At 37.4% G+C, this 23,887-nt stretch overlaps 1 protein-coding gene across 4 annotated transcripts in view; it reads left to right on the forward strand.

Annotated features, from left to right (window-relative positions):
- LOC137276944 (uncharacterized) overlaps positions 1-23,887 on the forward strand; it is a 187,230-nt gene that overhangs the window by 15,537 nt on the left and 147,806 nt on the right. For 3 of the 4 annotated variants that reach the window (XM_067808595.1, XM_067808596.1, XM_067808597.1), the window contains one exon: positions 11,247-11,439. In XM_067808595.1, the coding sequence (XP_067664696.1) occupies positions 11,250-11,439 (190 nt within the window). In that variant the 5' untranslated portion in view covers positions 11,247-11,249. Of the gene's footprint in view, positions 1-5,183; positions 5,392-11,246; positions 11,440-23,887 lie in introns of those variants that run through there. The other variant, XM_067808594.1, reaches the window with a different exon arrangement.

Consider the following 23,887-nt stretch of genomic DNA (forward strand, 5'->3'; position numbering starts at 1 on the left):
TTGCAGATTCAGGTTTTGGTGATTATAATGAATAATGAGATAATTCAACCTTACATGGTGCTGAAAATCCAAATATTGTTCATGATAGAAAGACTGAAAATCAGTGATCTGCTGTAGGCAGTGTGTGAAATAGTTTCCACTAATTTTGCTAGCCAGTCAGGCTAGCTATGCCTGAATGTTACAAGCCCTGAAATTTTGATGTTGTATTGCTTTGATGCAAACCTATACTTTAGTACAAAACACTTTAGGACTGAGCAAACTTTACATCTTTTCTAAGATGCCAAATTTAATACTTTCTAATGATAATTTCGATTAATTTAAAGTAGAAAACAAACAATGGTGTCGGTGATCTAAATTAAGAATTCTTTCACAGGGCTAACTAATGTGCTGTTCCTTTGACATGTCCCTCGCCCTATGATGAGACAAATGTTACAAGACAAAACAGTTTGATGATGGTTTACGTTATATATCTTCTCCAAATCATTTTAATTACATCTGTGATTAATGTAAACCCTACGGGGCAATGTGAACTGCAATATCTACTACAACCTAAGTTTAAATCATTATATAAAGATGAAGCTGACTGCAGGAGTAGTTTACAGTAGCAGTCTGTATGAGGCAATGGCAACTGACATGCACCATGACTTTGGTTTCATTGTGACATAATGCAAAAGTATTCTATTATGAGGGGGCAGACAAGAATGGCACACCAATTGGTGTTGGTATCTTCGGATTATCTATGGATTTCTACCTTCGCTTTGTAATCTACTCCATCTATCATAACCAGACATGGATTTTCTGGGATCAAAGTACTGATAGTACTGTAACCACTGCTGTCAATCCGGACACGATCATGTACCCTTGACACCATGTTTGTTTACGCTCTGAAGGTAGTCCCTAAAATTTGCATTTGACCTCTCTAATTTGCATCGATATCCATATATGACCCCAACTGATACTAAAAATATCCATTGGCTTTACCCTGCCAAGAACACTATATCCACTGTGTAATAAAAGATGGTACTTGTTATTACCTAGTTTGCTACTGAGCATATGGTGGATCAAACAGCAACTGGTCTGCTATATGTCTACACTCTGAGTCTGAGAGGAAATAACCATGTTAAACTGTGGTATGGTGTCTCATTGGGCAGGAACTGTACTTCCAGAGTCAGACTAGACCTGTACAAGCAGCCACACACAGACATGAGTGTATGTAGGTACATAAGTGGAGCAAGTTTGAATGGAACCTTATGAGCTGTTCCACCTCAGTTCACTGTGTGTATGAAGCATAAGGTGTACAAGTTATAAAATTGACACCCTATACCATCTCATCAGGAACTTAACCATTCTTATGGAAATTATATAGTTTATGAAGAAACCCTCGTAACCTTTAACTTTTTAAGTTACTTTTGTGGAATCTCCCCTTTGGATGTTGCTATGTATGTCTTGTTATGTATATATGAGTAAGTGAGTTTAGTTTTATGCTGCACTCAGCAGTGTTCCAGCTATATGGCAGAGGTCTGGACCAGACAATCCAGTGATCAACTACATTAGTATCAATCTGTGCATCTGGGAACCAATGACATGTGCCAACCAAATCAGCGAACCTGACCACCCGATCCCATTAGTCGCCTCTTATGACAAACATAGTCGCCTGTTATGAATACATCAAGATAGTGTAACTATGTAATGGAATAATTTCATATGTATCAGAGCAGGAACAGCTAGCCCCTGGCATATGTGCTGCAAATCATTAGATTAATGAGTCACATAAAATTAAACCTTGGCTTTCAACAACATAGGTAACTCAGCAAACAATGTCACAAATGTAACAATATCATATCTTCACAGAGATATGCAATGATTAGAAATGCATTGACTTTTTAAGGCCCAATATTTTTCGCTCATTAATTTTATTGTTGTTGTTATTTCTTAACGTTATTGTGTTATATTATAACTTTCTGTTGATCATAACATCTATGAACAAAACATTTATTATCTGATGGAAACCTTAGGGTTTAAAGCACAAAACATTCAAGGTCCATATCTGTAGTACTTCTTCTTACAGTTTATTCTATTCACATAAAAATGAAAGCTTGAACAAAAAATGTTTCCGTCTTTAATGTATCTTAATGTTTAAGATATGGGTTAGAGCTAATCTTCTGCAACGCATGCTTCTCTGAATTGGTGTATATATATCAGTGTTCCTCCAATATGCAAAGCGATGCTTATGGTGTCAGTCACTAGATTGGTGGCAAGGAGGTCTAGACAGTAGGGAAAATAATGCGGTTGAGGGACTGAGAGACAGTGTGGTGATATATTACATTCCAAAGTAAATACTGGTTGAATTCATCAATATGTCCATTTGTAATATTAAGCTTAGACATATCAATAAAATATTTGCTATGAAATCCTGTCAAGAACCCTTTGCATGAATTATTTGAAATGACAAGAATCTTATTGGTACATTGTAAATGGCATGTGATCCCTCCAAGAGTATGTTACATATGACATTGCCATACAGGGGCAGATTTCATTGAGGCAAACATTGTATGTCTATGGCAGCCCATGAGTATTCTTACACAGCCACAAGTGGCTCTTCAGGTCTCTTTGTATAATATATTAGATTTCAGGTTGAGATCAGCTCTGTAGTTCTTATGCTACAGTTCTTGTCTTACAATAATGACTTTCACTGAATGTTTTCACCTGATCTTGTCATGTTTAGTCTTTGTACTGGATACTCCACAGTTCTTGGGTGTAACATGTTATTAACCCTAAAATGTCATGTCTTAAAGAGAAAAAACAATATCCAATTTCCTTAATTAGATCTGAACACACACATGTAAGATCTTACTTGAAAGGAAATTTTACTTGTAATAAACAGCTATATCAGTAACATCTGATTTTTAACAAATGTATTTTGGTTACATGGTGTCAGTAATGACATTATAGAAAATAATGGGGTTAATATGTTAAGTTCTGAAGGCTGATCTGTCAGGCAATAAGGATTATGAAGTGCTGATCACTTATAGATAAACAGGAATAGTGATCACAGTTGGCAGAGCCTTTACAAGATGGCATGATGTCTGTACTTCTGTCCTGGATTGTACTCATGTGAGCAATCACAAGATGACATGATCTCACGAGTTCTCCCTGGACAGTACTGTTGTTTCCTTACACTGGAGCCAGATTCCTGAGGTGTGACATCATATTCTGTGCTTGTTTTCATTCTGTCACTTTTACAATTCGACTGTTGTGAGACTGGATTTACATGGGATGGTCTTTGTGAAAATGTGTTTTTTGTGATGGAAAGCCATTCTTGTGTTCACCAAACAGAACTATATCAAGAGATTCATATCCATGACAGATTATGTGAGCTTCATCTGTCGGACAGATATGCAGGATGATTTGATATTAATAGGGTTGAACAGAAAGATTTACATTTTTCAGTCTTAATATTAAGAGTAAATGTCGTTGATTTTTGTCAGTTTTACAGCAATGTATTTGAAGCTTATGAAAATGGTACTCTTTGTCTGGTTATCTGGTGTAATAATGTCTATCATGTTGAATTGACTTACAGCATGCCTAAGCGGCTTGGAGTTCAGCACTGTATAAGTTGCCTTTGAAAAGAAATAAAAGAGAAAGGGATTAAATTTCTGGAACAAAATTTTAAAAAACCATCCGACCGTTTCATAGCTTTTTAGAAGAGAACACTCATGGGCCTACCGTGGAACAGAAAGGAATTTATCTACAGTGGCAAGTCCTACTTCACATTTTCTGAAACTTTGATTTATATATGGTAGATAACACACATTACTTAAACATTACTACGATACCACTGCTTGTTGAAAAAACAACATGATCCCTTGGCTTGTATTGGCTTAAGGTCTTATCAGTGTTGGATATCACTACAGATGTAAAGTTGAAAGTAATTTCAATACATTTCCTTTTGTATCCTGATGTTGAATATTTGAAAAAAAATCATTAAGGGAGGAATACATATTAAATATATTTGAAAAATGGTAAAATTAATGTTAATGTGGAGATATTTATGGAAATCTTATGTACTTAATTATGGTAAAGAACCATAAAGATTTGTTTACTGCTATTTCTGTTCTACTGCTATTGCTGTTTCAATTCTATTTATCCATATACTGCCAATTTCTAAAACTATCAGTTTATACTGTGTGCATATTCACTGTATTAAGTGCATCTTCCCCACATTATGCAGACGCAGGCTTAGAAAGGCTAGTATATTAACTTTCCCCAGACATGCCAGCTTGTACTCTGACAGGCTATTTGATCCAATACAATACTTAGCTGATCTTTACCACCAATTGCTGTGATAGGCGTCTAGTGGGTGTCAGCAGGTTAGGTGTCACTGGGCCAGAATATGTACAAATGCTGTACCTGATTTACCCTGCTTTGATATCCATGGATACACATTTGGATCTGATTATTGGGTATTTTGTTGACCCAAATGGGAATGGTGGTATACCATGCTGGTTATGTCCTTCAGTTTTGTAGAATTTTGTATGTGTTGCACCTGGAGAGTCATGTGTGTGTTTTCAATGTTATGTTCATGGATGAGGATGTTATCTGTAACTTGCTACAGTAGATGACAAACGACGTGATTCTTGGATGTTGAAATGTACAGTGTGTAATGATCATCATCAGTGCTTCCTGAACATGTGGGTCATGTCATGTGGAAACAACATATCTTTTACAGAGACATGCTTCTTGGCTATTTCATAGAACTATGAAAGTGTTATATTTAGATGATTTATGCTACATGTGAGTGATGCTGTTGACAATCATTTGTTAATTTATGTATTCTCCAAGGACAAGTTGAACCATAAAGTGGATACAAGAATGACACATTTCACATCATATTACAACATTGTGAGTGACTGTGGTCTGATGATAGGGAAGTGTACCTTTCTTTTCCTGCAAGGAAACAAAGCCATTATTTATAACCACTGTGAAAGAAATTCAATCAAGAACAGTTGATAAGGCAGTTCCAGCATCAACAGTCAGTGATTACCTTGGTAACCAGACACTAGAGTGTCTGTGTTAGGCAGTATTTATGTGTGATAACATACCACTGTTCACCACCAAAAAGAGTTACCTTCGTATTCAGTGTGTATATACCAAGAATGGATTGATGAAAGAAAGACTGCCTTCATTTCTCAACCAGGTTATATGACATGGTTACCTATTTCCTTGGATTACCTTGAGATGTTTTCACCACTGATGTCAGTGGTGATGGGGATGCCATGTACATGGTGGTGTCCATACTGTAAGTAGGCGGTTGACATGGAACACTGCGTGGCATTCCTCCCAACCCTTGGATATGTTCCATCTTTGGACACAGTGTGGGAAGAGGAGGAGGTGGGTTAAATAACTGGCAATATATCATAAAAGTTTCTTGTCATTCACGGTAGAATCAGCATGTTGCTGTCATTTTTCTGCAATTTCTCTGGATTTACTGATAAACACCATGATACTTAATTTTTTTAAAATATTTTACTCTGTTCATATTTGTACAAGATGAGACTGTTTTTTAGGGGATTGCATCAGGCAAGAACTTATAAGTATAATTTTAGTCTAGTGGTTAAAGACCTGAGTTCGATTCCCCCACATGGGTACAATGTGTGAAGCCCATTCCGATGTACCCACCATGATATTCCTGGAATATTACTAAAATTGGAGTAAAACTAAACTCATACACTTACTCAGTCTTGTTTTTGTAGTGATCAGTCATGTTTCTGTGAATATTTTGCTCACTAACACTGAGCATTTATTAGCCTTGGGTTGATGATCAGTTCAACTGACCTCCTATGAGTATAAGTACTCAAATTATTGCCCTTGTTGCTTCCTTCACAGCATTTTCAGTGTTTACTCACACATTCACAATGGACATTGGTAATGTCCTTTGTAAGAGGCGACTAGCAATATCAGGTGGCCAGGCTCGCTGACTTGGTTTACAAATGTCATCGTATCCCAGTTACTAGCATCTGTGCTGATGTTGTTGATCACTGGATTGTCTGGTTGCTATGTGCAACATAAAACTAAAATCAGTCACTCATTCACGCTCCCAGAGTTGGTCACATTTATAATACCAAAGTTTATGTCACATAAGACACGTGAAGGTCCCGAGTAAAACAGGCCTTCTGCAACCCATGTTTGCCATAAAAGGCAACTATGCTTGTCATAAGAGGTGGCTAACGGGATCGGGTGGTCAGGCTCGCTGACTTGGTTGACACTGTGCATGTATATAAAGTACATGTATATGTTTAGTTGAAATATATTTGTTTCAAATATTTGCCATATGCACCCTCAAACATGGCCAGTGACTGTCTACGCATCTGAAGTCCAATAGATATATCAGGACACAGTCATCCCACAGAGGATGTCCTTACTATATCAGATATCTAGAGACCAGTGAAGGTCCGGGGTAGAATAGGCTTGCCATATTTTAAAGGCAACTTAATGCTATCATAAGAGGCAATTAACAGGACCTTGTGGTCAGGCTCGCTGACTTGGTTGACACATGTCATTGGTTCCCAATTGTGCAGATCGATGCTCATGTTGTTGATCACTGGATTGTCTGGTCCAGACTCGATTATTTACAGACCGCTGCCATATAGCAGGAATATTGCTGAGTGCGGCGTAAAACTAAACTCACTCACTCATTCACTCACTCACGTCACAGAAGAGAATAATATATAAATAAAAATAAATATACATGTAAATATAAGAGGGCATTTTTGAACTGCATTCAGTTGAGTATATATCATGTATATACACATCCTCGATATCTCCAGGGTATATGTTCTGATACCATGGATGCCTCTACGGATAATGTTGTTGCCTCCTTCTGCTGGATCCACATTCTTACAGTAGCATGTCAACTAGGCTGCCATTACAGCGGAGCTTGCCAGTGTCAACAAAGGTAGCGGTCGCAACTGCGAATGTTTGCTCACAGTGCGACTCAGATTTTGGGGAAATCGTACAGACAAATTTATAGATCCAAAACTTTAAAAAAATATAAGCAAGAACTCCTTCTACCTCTTTCAGAGAACCTCTGCATGGTTCGTGTTGCCAAGTTTAATTGGTTAGAAAATTTAAAAAGCAAAAGTGAGTTTTGATTGTTTCACTCAACTTCCCAGTGTAGACACCTGATTGGATAAAAAGCCAGTCAAGGGAGGTAATAAATTTAACAGACAGAACAGTAGATGCGTCTAGGGTATAGCAGAGACTTATCGGAATGCATACCCTGGAGATATCGGGGATGATGTATACAATGCTGATCAAAAAATAAATGCACAGAAAGACATGGGTATGCATGCTAAACTAGCTACACTGGACAGTTACACATATTGTTACACTGATGTGCTAGCATACAGTATTTGTGGAAATTAAGAGCAATCAGACTACACAGGGAGCAGGGCCCCATTTCACAAAGCTATTGTAGCACAACGACTGTCGTTTACCATTTAGCAGTCACAACAGTTACAGTGCTGTCTTAGCTTTATGAAATGGGTCCAGATCGTCATGCCTTGTAATTTGGCTGACTGTTTCTTACCCATTATTTTTTGCTTCTATATAGTGTTACTTGTTTGTTTGGTCCTGTCTTGAATATTTTCAGGCCATAGTGGCATACTTTGAACTGTGGAGACTGAAATACAAAACTCACTCACTTGCAATCTGGACAGCAGTATGGACAGTGAAAGCTTATTTCAATTCCTGACAGTCATGAGAACTAATATTAGGGCTGTAAATGTTTGATGAAATACACCATTTAGCATTCTGAATAAAGATTTAGTTGCTTTTCTACTCATTCTGTCTACCAGGAAATGTAGCTGTAAACTGTTGCAGCAGTGTTAAACAAACTCACTCTCACTCTCTAACACACAGGTGCCATAGAGACAGTGCTATTAGGGAAGATTACTGATAACCGTTACATAAACATAAATGTATGCAATATTAAGTGTTTAATTGAGTATTTGATGAGAAAAACTGCACAGATTTGACAGATTTGACATTTCTCAGTGGCCACATCAAACAAAAGTGCATGTATATAAAGTACATGTATATGTTTAGTTGAAATATATTTGTTTCAAATATTTGCCATATGCACCCTCAAACATGGCCAGTGACTGTCTACGCATCTGAAGCCCAATAGATATATCAGGACACAGTCATCCCACAGAGGATGTCCTTACTATGTCGGATATCTAGAGACCAGTGAAGGTCCGGGGTAGAATAGGCTAGCCATATTTTAAAGGCAACTTAATGCTATCATAAGAGGCAACTAACAGGACCTGGTGGTCAGGCTCGCTGACTTGGTTGACACATGTCATTGGTTCTCAATTGCACAGATTGATGCTCATGCTGTTGATCACTGGATTGTCTGGTCTAGATGCAATTATTTACAGACTGCCGCCATATAGCAGGAATATTGCTGTGTGCTGCATGAAAGTAAACTCACTCACTCGCTCACTCACTCACTCAGATATCTAGATCTGTCAGGGTTAACCTCTTTGGTCTAGTGGACAAAGTGACTGACCTCAGAACGGGCCTGTGGTTTGAATCCCAGTACCGGATTTGAAAATATTTATGTTGCTTACATAGGCATCATTGTTGAGTTTGCTGATCCTGTTTGATGCATACATGTACATGGATACTTTCCAACCTCCAACATTAATGTTTCCGGGGCCTCCTTTCACAAAGGGTGAGTGAGTACAGTTTCATGCCGCTTTTTAGCAATATTCCAGCAATATCACGGCGGGGGACACCAGAAAATGGGCTTCACACATTGTACCCATGTGGGGAATCGAACCCAGGTCTTCGGTGTGACGAGCGAACGCTTTAACCACTAAGCTATCCCACCGCCCCTCCTTTCAGAAAGCACTACGGTGATCGTAAATCATTAGGTAGCCTTAGTGCAGTGTAAACAAATGGGAGTTAAGGTCAACCGTAATAAAATGCATCACTGAATTCCCCACAGATATTAGAATCAGCCTACAAATGATCTTTGTCACCAATATCAATTGTGTAGATAAAGAGAAACGAAAGCTGTTTGGTGTGAAAGGAAAATGTAAACAATGAAAAATTCTGATTTTACACTACGTAGCATTTTTGGAAACATTCTGTCATCCAGCCGTCAAATCACTGCTTGCTATGGCTCAATGCGTTTAGAATATGCAGGGGAAGAGTAATGTAGCAACAAATAGCAAACTGAAAAGAAATACCAGGCAATGATTGATAATTCATATGAAGTTTCTTTTGGAGTTTGGTGCCAGGACTGATGCAAAATCATGCTGACTGAGCATTTCTGGCTTCTTCTCTTATTTACAATGAAAACGATAAATAGCATATAACAATACACAGATAGTGAGAATCATTCTTATTACTTACATCACATATATATGTACAAACGATCCCTGAATCAAGGGAGGAGTCCTTGCAAAATCCTGTGTACCCTTGTCAGCATAGCCACCATTTTGTAAGAAATCAGTCCTCGGTAGTGATGTCATACATCAACAAGGCTGTAATTACTAGGCAATTTCTTTGAGGTGAAGGTCGGTTGAACAAGAATAAACACTGTCACCCTATCCTTCCGATTACATTGTCACTACTATGATGTATATTTTTCATGTCATTCAGATATTTTATCATGAAACTAATTGAAGTATCTACATTTAGCCTTTACACATGTGTTAGATGATCACACATAGGTTAATAGGTCAATAACCAGTGATTTGATTCAACCTTTTAAGTAAAACTTATAATATTAATAAAAATGATTTATACATTTTATGAAATGTACATGCACACATATTTCAAGGAGTGTTAATTTTGAATATTCTTTGGAGCACAGTTACAAATCATTTTTGTAGCCATTGCTACATTTTGCTTACAAGAGAAACAGATTTAGAGTTCTTACTTTTGTTAATTTGCATTCACAAAACATCAGTAGTTTCCCTACCTCATATGCAAGTCAGTGTTATTCGAGATAGAGAATAACTTCCAGTAAGTACAGAATGAGTTGCCACTGGCAGTCTGTACACTGAAATGTCCCTTGTTTGTAAGTGGGGTACACTGAAAATAAAAGAAGAGCGCTCAGCCAATCAGACAGTGACATTTGTGTGTGAGGTAAGATAATGAATGTTGCAAAACCTGTTGTTTGTGGTGTTCGATTTTTTTATTTTTTCATAAAAAAAAATCTGTTTCAGTGGTGTTACAAAATCCAGGCAACAGCTAGTGTCAGATGGTAGCTTGCTCAAATGAAATAGTGGCAGTGGGATAGCTTAGTGGTTGAAGTGTTTGCTCATAATGCCAAAGACCAAGGTTTGATTCCCCACAATGTCAGCAGCCCATTTCTGGTGTCCCATAGCAAGATACTTCTGGAATATTTCTAAAAGCTACAAAAAAAACAAAAAACTCACTGACTGACTCAATAATACTAGGGGATTCCCCTTCAGTTGGGACACAGTTCAAGCAGCAAGAATCTCTTGTGGGTTACATATGATTTATTAACTGAAGCAGTTTTATTTGCTGCTGTCATTGTATGCTGCTCCAATGGGACCTGAGCTTTCCACACTTGAAGTCTCTGTTGGGAGTGACATATTGCTGCACAAGGCTAGCGGAAGTCTCTGTCCAAACAGAGACAATGCCTTCCAAAGTTATAAATCTTCATGGCGGGTAGATCATTCACATGTCACACTGTGGTCCCTGCATGGGTAAAATGTATGATGTCAATAACTCCTGTGAATACGAGTATACCTCCATTGCTGTAAATGCTGTATTTCTAGTGGCCAGTGGTCTGGTAGGCAACACAGAACCATACTCATTTTATCATACTTTACATGATGATTTGATAATGGTCAGATTTCATTTGACAATGTGTAATGAATTATATAATATGCTTGAGAGTGTACATCCAAGAAATCTGGATTTTGTTTTGGTTGTTTTCTTAGGTTTATGAAATCAGTTTTACATAAAAACAAAATGGTCATCATTTTAAATACATCATCCCCCATGTTATCGGACTGAAAAAAGGATTCATATGAAAATGCCGATGTGTACAGTACAGATACTTAAATGTTGACAAATATTATTTCTGATTTAGTTAAAAATGATTGTGTATTTATTCTTGTTCATTTGATACATTGCTGCAACATTGTAACACTAAGAGTGTTATTTCAGTTCATATCAGTTTATATTTTGTGTCCCCACAGAACATGGAGGAAGAAGAGAGGCATGTTCATCACCTGTTGTGTTGGGGCTGTGGCGAGTTTGGACAACATTGCCATGGAAAGCAGAAGGATGTAGGCTTTGAACAAAGTCCAGTGTCCACATTCAAGGGAGATAACCCTAAATATCAAGTGAAATATATTGGATGTGGAGCTAGCCACACAGTCATCGTTACTGGTAAGTAAAACTATTTCAGTTATAGTTAACTTATTAACTAACAGTTAGTGAAGCAGGTTGGTACCACATCAACATTTTTTCACATTTCCTCCAAAACATTTACTGCTATTCATCACTGCTGTAAGAAAATTGTAATGAGCTGATTTCCATATTTAAGAGCAGCTGTTTGGTAGTAATCAGGACCTCCTTTCACAAAGCACTAAGGTGATCATAGGTCAGTAAGGTTACCATTTAGTAGAATGTTAAAGACTGGGAATTAAGGTTAACCTTAGTAAAGGCTGCTTTGTGAATGGAGCCCAAGGTCCTACAGAACTAAATTGTGATGTCAGTAAGTGATCGCACAGTAAGTGATGATTAAACATTGCATTAAGTTAAATTTGTATCAAAAGTCACTGTTTTAGACTCACAGACACATGTCGGTGAAATTAGTGGCTGCAATTAAGCTGCAATGAGTAACAGGCTGTCAAATAAAAACAAGGGCATACAATAATATTCAGATGATTTTTCCTCTCAAATACCATTTCTTCGGACACTTATCGTAAGTGATTATGGTAACTTTAGTGCAGTATTAAAGAATGGGAGTCAAGGTTAACCTTAGTAGAGTTCGTTTCTTTGAAAGGAGTCTCAGGTAAATGAATTTCCTGATCTCTGAACCAGAGACCATATGTAAAAACACAGTTCTGATGTTATCCATGCTTTTGCATTGTTCTTGTTCAAAACCTTTAGGATTAAAGTCACTAACAAGACAACATGGATGTGACCTTGTAAATTACAGTGGTGGTGGGGTAGCGTTAGACAGTGCGGTGGGTTTGATTTCTCACATGAGTATCATGTAAAACCTATATCTGTGGTCCTCTGCTTTGATAGTGTGACTGTTAAAAGCTATGTGAAACTTGACTCTCTCACTCATAATTATGGTGGGGGGTGGGGTAGGCTGGTGGTTAAAGCTTTTGCTCATCACATTGAATACCTGTGATATTGCTTGAATATTACTGAAAGTGCCATAAAACCACTCACTCACTCACTCACTCACTCACTCACTCACTCACTCACTCACTCACTCACTCACTCACTCACTCACTCACTCACTCACTCCTAAATGACCTTCAGGTCATTCTCCTGCATGTATAGCCAGCCTTCTAGAAATTGTCCCAACTCCAAACTTTGAGAACAATAACTGAGTCACTTTACTTTTAGCAATGTTTCAACAATACCACAGTTGGGAACACCAGAAATGGGCTTCACACATTGTACCCATGTGGGAAATCAAAGTTGTCTTTGGCATGATTTGCAAAAACTTTAACCACAAGGCTACACCACCACCCTGAGAATAATAAGGCCTGCCATGTTTATGTACCGTATATTACCATGTATAAGCCAACCCCATAGATAAGCCGACCCCCTAAATTGACCCTTGAAATGAGTGTCAAAATGGTATGTTTCATATATAAGTCAAAATGGTATGTTTGCATACATACCCCCCACAATAGGTCGAGACCAACTCAGACCACAAGACATCTGGCAGTTAATTTCTTGGATGTAAAAGTTTAGTATGTTTGGTGAGAATAATATCTAACAGAGATTATCCTGATTATTATTTAAGAAACCCGTGTTTGTTTTCCTTTTTATATCCATGGAGCATATATTATCGACAAAATTACAATTGTAAACTGCTTTTCTTGGAAAAATTCCTCATACAATACTTTGTCAATGGGTTCACATTAGAGGGTCAAAGAACAAAGTAATGATGTTTCGGGGAGATAATTAAACAACAGGAACAAGTTGAAGAATGCAATCAACAACTGTATTCGTAAACGTTATCAAATGTACATTATAGCTTATTACTTCCATCTATTTCCAAGTGCATAGCTCGACTTTCGTCATCCTGAATGCTCGGATGTGATATTTAATGTTAAAATATATGCATGAGGCATATTTGTCACAGGTCATAACCTAGCACACTAAGTTCCACAGTATATGTATAGGTGGTGATTTTTTGCATAACACGTTCAGAATAGCATGATTTTACCCAAAACTTTCCTCTAAATCTATATGTTGTTGTTTATGAGGACAGTATGCATGGCTATTATCTGATCGATTTTTTTGACAATCACGGTCTTATAGCAGATTGAGGCAAATAAGCATAAGAAACCAATCTTTGTCCATTAAAACCACTTCTTACAAATATGGAAATACTCTTGGCAAGGTATAGTGATATTGTTGATGTTCAGAGCTTTTGAACAATACCCACCATCAAACGAATTTCCTCACATTTATTCAAACGGAGCCTCTAAAACGGGGAATTTCCCCAGTTGTATCCTGTTAACGAGCGGAAGGCCCACTGATATCAGGAAACAGACTACCGTACATATTACACGAGAAATCTTTTCATTATAATTTTCCGAATGCAGCAAAATCAAAATAAGAAAAAGGGTAAGGGGATGTTATGATATGTCACACATGAAAAGGAATTAAGCCCCTGCTCCAATAATCTCGGTCTTCTTGAATGTGTTTATGCAAACAACAAAACAATAGCAGTTGGGAATATTATGACCACTACTTATAGTATTCCCAGAAATTATTGAGAATCATGTTGCGTCATGTAACTCATTACGTTTATTAACTTCTGGCGTTTTACTTACATAAACATGTTAAAACATCATCCTTTTACAGTCTCAGTCTTGTTTTAGTACTTTGTTAGACCTCCTTGCTCAGCAATGCATGCCTGAATACGCCTAGGCACACTACCCATCAAAATTTGTAGGTAATCGTGTGACAGGGTATCCCAATATTGGACCACCTCGGCCTTCATATCTTCAATATTTCTCAGTCCCTTTTGGTTTATTCTGTCCTTCATGACTCCCCACACATTCTCAACTGGGTTTAGGTCTGGGCTGTAACTGGGCCAGTCTAAAACTTGAACATTTTCGCCCGACAACCACTGTTTTGTGTAGCGCGCAGTGTGTTTTGGGTCATTATCATGCTGGAAAATCCAATCATCTTCATACAATGTTTGTGCTGTCGGAAGAAGGTGACCACTTAGAATGTCAACGTATCTTTCTTTTGTCAAGTTTCCCGTGAAAACACACAATGGCGTCACTCCGCGAGCCGATATGCCACCCCACATGTGAAACTTCGGGCTTTGTTTTGGTCGCTGGTAGATAGGTTTGACAGTATCTTTGGTCCAAATTTTCACACAATTAGGGAAAAGCCAAACAGAACTTTCATCCGAAAAGAAAACATTATCCCAATCTTGATTTTCATGAGCCCGACACCAGTTTAAACGTTTTTCCTTTTGTACATCTTTCATCAACGGCGAGGGAATTCCACGTTTTTTCACCCAATTAAGTCTTTGTAATTCCTGCCTAACTGTTTCATTGCATACCTGAGGACTTCCTCTGCTAATCATTTCATTTCTGATGTACTCAACACTTTTCAATTTGCCCCTACTCACAATCTGCCCAAGTCTTCAGCGATCCACAACACTGAATTTCCTGCCCCTGCTTTGTGCTCTATCCCAGTTCCTGTTTGAATATTCTTCAAAGTTCTGTATACTGTAGACAGAGGAATACCATGTCTACAAGCTAACACTTTAGCATCAGCCTCACCCCTTTCAGAATCATCTAGAATGAGCTTTCTTTTCTCTCTTGCTGTAAATTCTGCCATGTCAACACAGGAAGCCGTCTGCTCAGACGAGGGAGATAACTCTTGGCGTAATGAGCTGCCTTCTAAGCCTTCAAGAGTTGTCTCCCTTATTTAGTATGCTTAGTGCATAGTAAAAGCCCTTTTTCCAATCTTAGCATCATTAGATAAAAAACAAAGATTTTCTCAATAATTTCTGGGAACACTGTATGTATTGCTTGGTTGGCATTACAAAATAAAAGGAAGCAATCACCGTATGTAAAGTCACAGGAAAAACACATGTCATTTTCCAAATGACAACTGCATAACTTCTTTTTTTTCTGGAAATATGTCAGTACAAAACTTAACAAAGAATAAGAGCAAAACATTTTTACACAATTAAAACTGAATTCTTTAATACATTTTTTTGTTGATCATATACTGTATAACAATGTAGCTGAAATCATCGTAAACTTCAAGGCAGGTCTACCACTAACCAGGATGTAAAATCATCCTTCACAGATACTGATGACCTGGAAAATACTTGCATGAAATTGTATCTTATAGATAAGCCGACCCCCTTTCTACAGACTGCATATTTTATTCCTCAAAATTTGGCCTATGTACGGTAATATGATGTATGTGCAAAAGGCTTATAATTCAAGTTACTCACTGCCATCAACCCCTACTGACCAACTTCCAACCATGACGGCACTGTATATTTTACCAGCACTTCAGTGACAAAACCATAAATGAACACATTCTACTGACACATCACATTAGTAAATGTTTGAAACATCATGATGTGTTGATGATAAACATATAGCATATGGCGCAGTTTTTGATACAGCTGTTCAAGATGAAAAACAGACATTTTGTTGAATTTGATGAACTCCATAATGAGGCAACTGTGGGTATGTGCTTTTTCCCCAGCAGGCTGTGTTTCCACACAGAGGTAGGGGCAGTGGAGTAGCCTAGTGTGAGCAATCACTCGTCATGCCAAAGACGTGGGTTCAATTCCCAACATATGTACGATGTTTGATACCGATGTCTGGTGACCTCACTGTGATATTGCTGGAATATTTATAAAATTGTTGTAAAACCAAACACTCCTTCTGGTATGGTTGGGAAAAGGCAATGTAGAGACGTATACATACTTCTCTTACTGCCTGTGTCATTCATTTCCAGCGTCATTTACTGTTTTCTTTCTCTATATAGCTGAACTTGATTAAATACAGGGGTTCAACAAGTTTTTAAAAAGTAACTTGCCACAGGGCAAGTGACTTCAAGAAAGTAACTTGTCCTCACTAATTTTCCTCTTGCCCTGATTTTAGGGCATAGTGTTTGATGTTAATGTTTACTGGACTATTTATCAAAGAGTGATAAATTTCAAAGAATGATAGCTCTAAATTACAATTATTGCGAAATGTAATAGCTACATTATGCGCAGATACGATATGAAGTCCAAGTTTATTTGCAGTTTGAACCCATAAGTGGAAATTATCTACTAGTCCGTGGACAAGTATGATACCATTATTTAATTGCCCGAAATGAAAACTGACTTGTCCTGGGTGTCAGGTGATGGGATTTTTGAACACCTGAAATATCCCCCGTTATAGCTGAAATACCATTGAAAATGCATGGTATCACACTAGTATGAAACCCTTATTAAATGAAGTGTTCATAAAATGCCTTTGTTGGCAAATGGAAAGCTGTAACTAACAGGAGTTACTTCCCCTCTTCCATTACCCTCAACTTGATGGTGAAAAGGGATTTGGCATGTGCATCACACTTTGAACAGCAATGATGGATTACTCTTTCAGGATAGCTGTGTGTTCTCATCATTCAGTGTGCCTTTGCCCTCATTTTACATGAATCTCAGATACAAAAATATTTTGATCTCTGTTTGAATTTATGTATCATCAAGCTGTAATGTTGATGTCATTTGTGCATTTGGTTTCTGTTTCTCTCTGTATTTGATAAATATTTGTTTACATGGTTCAATGGAGTCACATCAAACTATACGTTGGTCAATGTTTATTTATATTTTTAATGAAGAATCAGTTCAATATTTTTTCACAAGACTTTGAACATATATCAACCTTATAATAAAGCAATGAGTTTTGTTTTCAATTAAAACATCTTTAAAATATATCTTTTCCTCTTTTTCATGAAATGAAAATGATTTTAACTTCTACTGATGGGTAACCATTTCCTGACATTGCTGTTAATAGTTTAACTTTGCAATGAAGTGAACCTTTTTGCTGTTGACAGCATTTTTAGATAGCTTTTCTACTTGTTCTGTTTTTTTAATTGAACTTGGACTCAAGACTGAAATGATGCTGAGGTCCATGTCCACAGTTGAATTTGGAAAAAACATTCAATATTACTTCACACATCCTATTGGGGAGGTGGCAACATGCTGATGAAGTAATTTTGAAATTTGAATTTTGTCATTTCCCTTAAAACATTTGGGACAGATATGTTATTGAAGGCTGAATCTGTTCATTAACTTATCTCAAAACCATTGAATATTTCTGCATGTTTGACAAGAATGGGGTGCGTATGGGAGACGTGAGTGTTACATTGTGATGACTCAAACACTTTTGGATTTAAATGATGGACTTACTCAAAAAAAGAATATTATATTTAACAGAGTCCCATTCATTGAGAGGGTGGTTGGGTAGCCTTGTGGTTAAAGCATTTGCTTGTCATGCCAAAGACATGGTTTAATTCCCCACATGGACACATTGTGTGAGGTCCAGTTCTGGTGTCCCCTGTTGTGTTGTTGCTAATATATTGCTGAAAGGGGTGGAATGAAGGTCTTCAGTTGAGACCATATCAGTTTGGTGTATGAGATAAGATCATAATGAAGGAAGGAAAAGAAAAGTATAGATTTTTACGAAATTATTCAATTTTTAGACATTCAGAAAAAATTTGAAAAGGTTAACAGCATGATGGTACAAAAACTCAAAATACATATTGTTAGAATGCATTATGGCATACGGAACAATACTGAATTGTTGGATTGCATTATGGCATACAGAACGATACTGAATTGTTTCATTGCATTATGGCATATGGAACCGAAGACAAAATACTGCATTTCTACTAATTACCATTTTACCCCTGTTAGTCATTCAATTCATTCACCACACCATGAAATGTAATGTCACAAATATAATGTCAAAAAAGTGATGTCACAAAAGTATTGTCACAGTTTGTAATTCCCTTAGCTGAACATAACTGTATTTCATTATCTATGTAGTTATTACTGCAAATATTGCATGAGCTGACGGGTGCACAGGCACAGCAATTTGTCGAGCACCTGAAGTGAGGAGATGAAGTTCTGGACACATGTTGTATTTGGAACTATTTTTTAATCGTGGACAGCCTCAGGGTACAGCTTCCAATTTTCTTGACACACTTTGAAAATGTCATTTCCTCAAATTAGCAGATTTAGCCACTATTTCTGGCCAGTCATAGAACTTTTTCAGGGAAGATTACAGTTAATGTCACCTTTAAGCATATGAGGCAGTCAGTAGAATTGGAAATGTTCCCATGTTCTGGAACACCTGCCATCTTTATTGTTATTTTCCAAGTATTTTGGTCACAATTTTTCAAATTTCTTTCCTCCAAGTAAGTGTCTTCAAGACACACAAGTTTGACCCCAGACTCACTGTTTACAGATCAATGTGGTATAACTTGTCAAATAATAAGTTTTCAACAAAATCCGACATTGAACACTGACAACCACTGTTGACAACAACATTATAAACCACAGTTGCTTGGCTCCAGACCTCATCCAAAATCATCGAAAGACTTCCTTAATGTCCCACAAATGATGAAGAAAACAAAGTTAAATTGAGTTTCTTCAGCAAATAAGTGCAATTCAAGAATTATCAACCTACATATTGAAAATGATAACGGATCTGTTGAGGAAATCATCCCTCACAAACTGGACATGTGGAGTTAACAAAGAACTCTCTGTGCCAGTTGCCGTCACTAATTCCCAAATTAGCCATGCTAGATGTTCCATTATTGAAAAAATAAAGAATTTCATCTGTTTCTTAATTTGGTAACCCAGGGCCATTTAACAATGGTTATTAATCCCCACAGAGGGAAAACAATGAAAACCGTTCCAAACCACCACTCCCCATAGCTTAATGGTCCATGCCTGCTTTTTCATACACGGATAATTTCTTCATTTACAACTGTGCAGTGACCGTGTAAAGTCATGAAACACGTTTTATCGTCAGACATCAAGATGGGCCTGATGAAACGTTCCCCATAACCAATTTTGTGAATGATGGACCACAAGTCATAAGTCTGGCCAGGAATACAGCACGGTGCTGCTTAGTTGTGATTAGGTGCTGTTATCATATAGCACTCTCAGATTCTGTAATCACATAGCAATATTTTTTGTTTGGCTGACCAAGGCTTAGGCCTTCACTTCAGACCAGAGGAGAATGGCTGACGCTGTCATTCTGCCTTTCTGACCATTAGAATTGAAAATATCCCAAAGGTCATAGTGCATGCAACTGAAGCCCAGGAAAACTGAAACAGTTGGTTGCATGGAGGCAATGTGTTTCACCTCAGGTTTGACATAGGGGGATAGTGTTCATGTTCAAGTGCTGTTGTTTATGACTTAAATGCCTGTGTTGCATTTCATTGTGAAAACTGTCACCAGGAGGCTGAGCCGGATAATGTATGATGTAAAGACAGTGAAAGTAATGGAAGGTGCCTAATGTATTGTGTACAGTAAGACAACATGGATGGTCACTGATGTGCTCACACAGTGTACTGTACAGTATGGCAACATGGATAGTCACTGATGTGTTGTGTACTGTACAGTAAGGCAACATGGATAGTCACTGATGTGTTGTGTACTGTACAGTAAGGCAACATGGATAGTCACTGATGAGTTGTGTACTGTACAGTAAGGCAACATGGATAGTCACTGATGTGTTGTGTACTGTACAGTAAGACAACATGGAAAGATATTTCTTGTTTCAGTTTCAAACAAAGCATTATTATTGACATTTCATGTTTTGAAAATAAATCATATGTTCAGACTCCATGGTGTGTACAAATGTCTAGCCCTGTTGTCAAGGGTGCCACATTTTGCTATGCAGAGTTGCTTCCCTTGGGCATGCCAGAAAACAATCATCAAGAGTTTGAATCTGTGTGGCTTTGTTATAATTCTAGTTTTGTTGTCCACATCATTCTCTGTGCTGCTGGCTCTTACCAAAATGGTGAACATCCATGACCTGGATGACTTGAGGCTTTCCATCCTCAAGATGACAGTGCTAGTTTAACTGGAATACTTTTCAAAGTGGTTGCTTCTTTAAGTAACATTTAACACCTCTCATTCAAAGTGGTGTTGAACAGGACTCACTCAATATTTATACAGACTTTGCTTATGTGAGAAGATTAATTAGACCTAACTAGTTCAATAGTCAGAATATCAGAATAACTATTTTAATGGGTTCTTTTTATAAAATTGAAATGTGACATAAATATTTGATGGAGGATAAAATAGCTGATCTCAGTGTTTCAAAGCTATTTCGATAGTTAATAGTGAGTCAACCACTTGAGTGTGGTAATGTCCATTTTGAGGAAACATTGTCAACCGAAATGTCCTCTGAGAAAAAGGAAAGGCATTTATCTTAGGCATGCAAAGAAAAGAAATTTGTTGGGCAATTGTATAACATCACTCTAAAATAGACCAGCCACGGCAACACCCGATGCCCTGGTGATTACGATATTTCATTTTTCTGACATTTTTTCTTGCCACTCAATCAGTTATGATTAAACCGGAGTCCAAACCAAAAATGATTGAAACCTCGTCTTACATGCCTTTTTTCTTTTGCTGGGTCAAATCGTCAGTAACAGGCGAGAGACAATTTAAAATCAAATCTATCATGAATATTTCTTGAAGAATCCTTGGCAGGCCGTGAAAGCTTCAATCCAGTTTTGAAAGTCGCATCGTCCAAATTGATGAAGATTCCAAGGCCAGAATTTTATGGAGTTTTTGAGGGACCAAGGAATTGATTTATATGAAGTGGTTTCCTTTTTTATGATTCATGGAGTTTTGAGAAGGATATTGTCTTTTTGTCAGAAGCTATTGATTCCTACTTCATATGGCTGTGCTTACATTTGGATGATCTTTACAGATTGAGGATGTGTAAATAAAAAATCACTACCATCTCCATCATTTGGGATTTTCATTTTTTGGAACTGTTTAACAAAATTGAATATGTTTGTTTCTGAAAAACATTGATTTCTCACCAAAAGTCTGCTGTATTGAATTTTCTGGTTTCATTTGTGTTGTTGAATTAATATTATATTTCAACAAAATAGTGAATATTAGTACCTTGAAAAATTGATTAGCTGGGGCAACTGAAAATAAGGATTAAAGCTTTGTTTTGAATTTGTTGAGTGTCATTATAAATGAAATGATGTGAAACTTCTAAAATTGTTTTGCTTCAGTTATTCAAGAAAATTGCAATATAATAGGGAAAGGGTTATGATTCACTAGTCATATAAATGAAATTGATGAACCTGTACCAAAAAAGTATTACTGAGTTGAAATTTGATTATATCCTAATGGTGCTTAGTACATCTGTTGGAGAGTTGTGACCAGTCAAGACCCATATGAAGGGTGATGAATCCCTCAGCTGACCCCAACTGACCGACATTCTCCAGCAGCTGTCAAAAAATATAAATTTACTAATTTGACAGATCGCCAGGAAGCCTAATGTCAAAAAGCAAAATGGTTACAACCAGAGCACTAATTAATATGCTTGTGCTTCTAAGGACCGATTGGTCAATGTCAATTTCACATAACAGATATTGACAAGTGGCTGTTTCATTTATTGTATTATTAGTGTACAGATATCATGTGTCAGGCATTATTTAGGAACTTTTTTTCGTGACCTGTTTTCTTGTATTTATTTTTTACTAAACATTGTTTCAAATTCATAATATTTGTGTTAATGTTAGGTTAACCAGAGGGGTGAGTTTCACTTGAATTAGTGAAGTGGTTGGCAATTGCGTAGGTGAGCTTGCATAAATGGATTCTTCTTTCATCTCAAATGAAACTGTGAACAAACTTTATATTGAGAAATTTTACTCTTCCCAAAATCCCTTGTTTACTTTTTAGTGCAATATGGTATCTCCCAGTTGACGAGGGGATTGAAATTACTGTTCATCTTTATTCATTAAACATCAGTTCTTCTCTTTAATGTTTGGTCCTATTGTGAAAGGCAGGTTTTCCAGTGAGTGTTGATTGCTGATGTTGGTGAAGTGTATCAACCCAGCGAGACTAGTCACCACACTCTGCAATTATCCAAGGAGATCAATTTCAAACCACAATGCTCCCACTGCATGGAACATCATGTTTCTATGCCAGAAGCCGAGTCACTTGTTCCGACTGTCTTCCAACTCATCTCACCAACAACAAAATGCAACTTGGCGCAAGAATTAGATCACAACTGATCACAGGAGGGTATGAGTTTTGCGGCAATCAGTTTGACTCACGAGCTCCAATGCAACTGTTTTTGTCAACGAGCGACTGAACAAATTCTCATCCCAGCCACTTATACCAAAAACCACAAGAGCAGAAAGCGTGGCTTGAGTTGCGTTATGTCTGCGGTTTTGCCGATTTATTTCTCACTTGGCATCACTGTCTGGTCCTGCAGTGCCACAGAGTAGCCTATTGTTACAAGGCAGCCCTGTTAAATCACATTTAATTTCCTGTGTTCAGGCTCTTTTGATCAGTTCATGAGACCTCTTATGTCAAAAATAATTTTTTTTTTGTGTCCGCCTCGCATGTGTGTCAATTTAGCTATACAATAAGAGATTAGCTTATGCATGAAGATACCCAATGTCAGGAGAGTGCGTGATCCCATTTGAATCTGTCATGGCAGCCATTATTTGAGGTGCTCCTGACAGTTGATGTTAGATATCACGCTCTTTTTCCACAATTGCTCTAAAGCCATGCTGTTCCTCTTTGGTCGAGCTAAAGCAAACATGAGACGGTGAGGGCAATCTAACTGCTGCTCTATATAAACGTTGTTCATTTCACGAATTGACCGCGAAGGCAAGACATCTAATCAAGGGGAGTCCACTCTATAGTTTGCAGGGAATTATGTTTTTTGCGTTTATCAATATCTGGAAAAAGGAAATGTCATTTCAGTCATATGAGGATAACACAAGCCCTTTTCAAATATCCCGCAAAGCAATTTATCGAAGCCTTTTCGGGCACTGAGTCACAACCCTGTATTTTACTCTCTGTCGTCGGTTTCACCTTATGTCAATGGGATCTCATGAAAAAGATGAAATTGATTGCAAGCTTTATGTAACCAATGCTTTGTGTTGGAAGAGACCCACATTTGTAGGAATTTCAGTAAATATTTAGACAAATTTTTATTGCAAGTTGCACTGCTTCATAAATAGGGTCTATTCACCTCTGTCATGTTGGGAACCTTTTATGTCAATTGAATTTCACCCCCATATCTTTGCAGCTCATCAGTGGTGTTGAGAAAGAGGACTGATTTAAAACTTTCACTGATCACAAGCTCCATTCATCCACCCCTCATATCATACAGCAGAATTCAAATTAAAAACAATTTTGATATTGTAATATCTGCAAATTTAATTTATTGGGTGCTTAGGCCATAGATGAAAAGATTTTAATCTCCCTGGGCAAACTTATCCCTCTTTGGCAAGTCTTTTCTAGATTCTTAACAGCCCTCGTAAAATCTTGTGCTCCTTAAAGTGCAAACTACTAAATTTATTCTTTAAGATTTTCATGAAAATAATA

This window comes from Haliotis asinina, chromosome 3 (genome assembly GCF_037392515.1).
Source record: "Haliotis asinina isolate JCU_RB_2024 chromosome 3, JCU_Hal_asi_v2, whole genome shotgun sequence".
NCBI lineage: Eukaryota > Metazoa > Mollusca > Gastropoda > Lepetellida > Haliotidae > Haliotis > Haliotis asinina.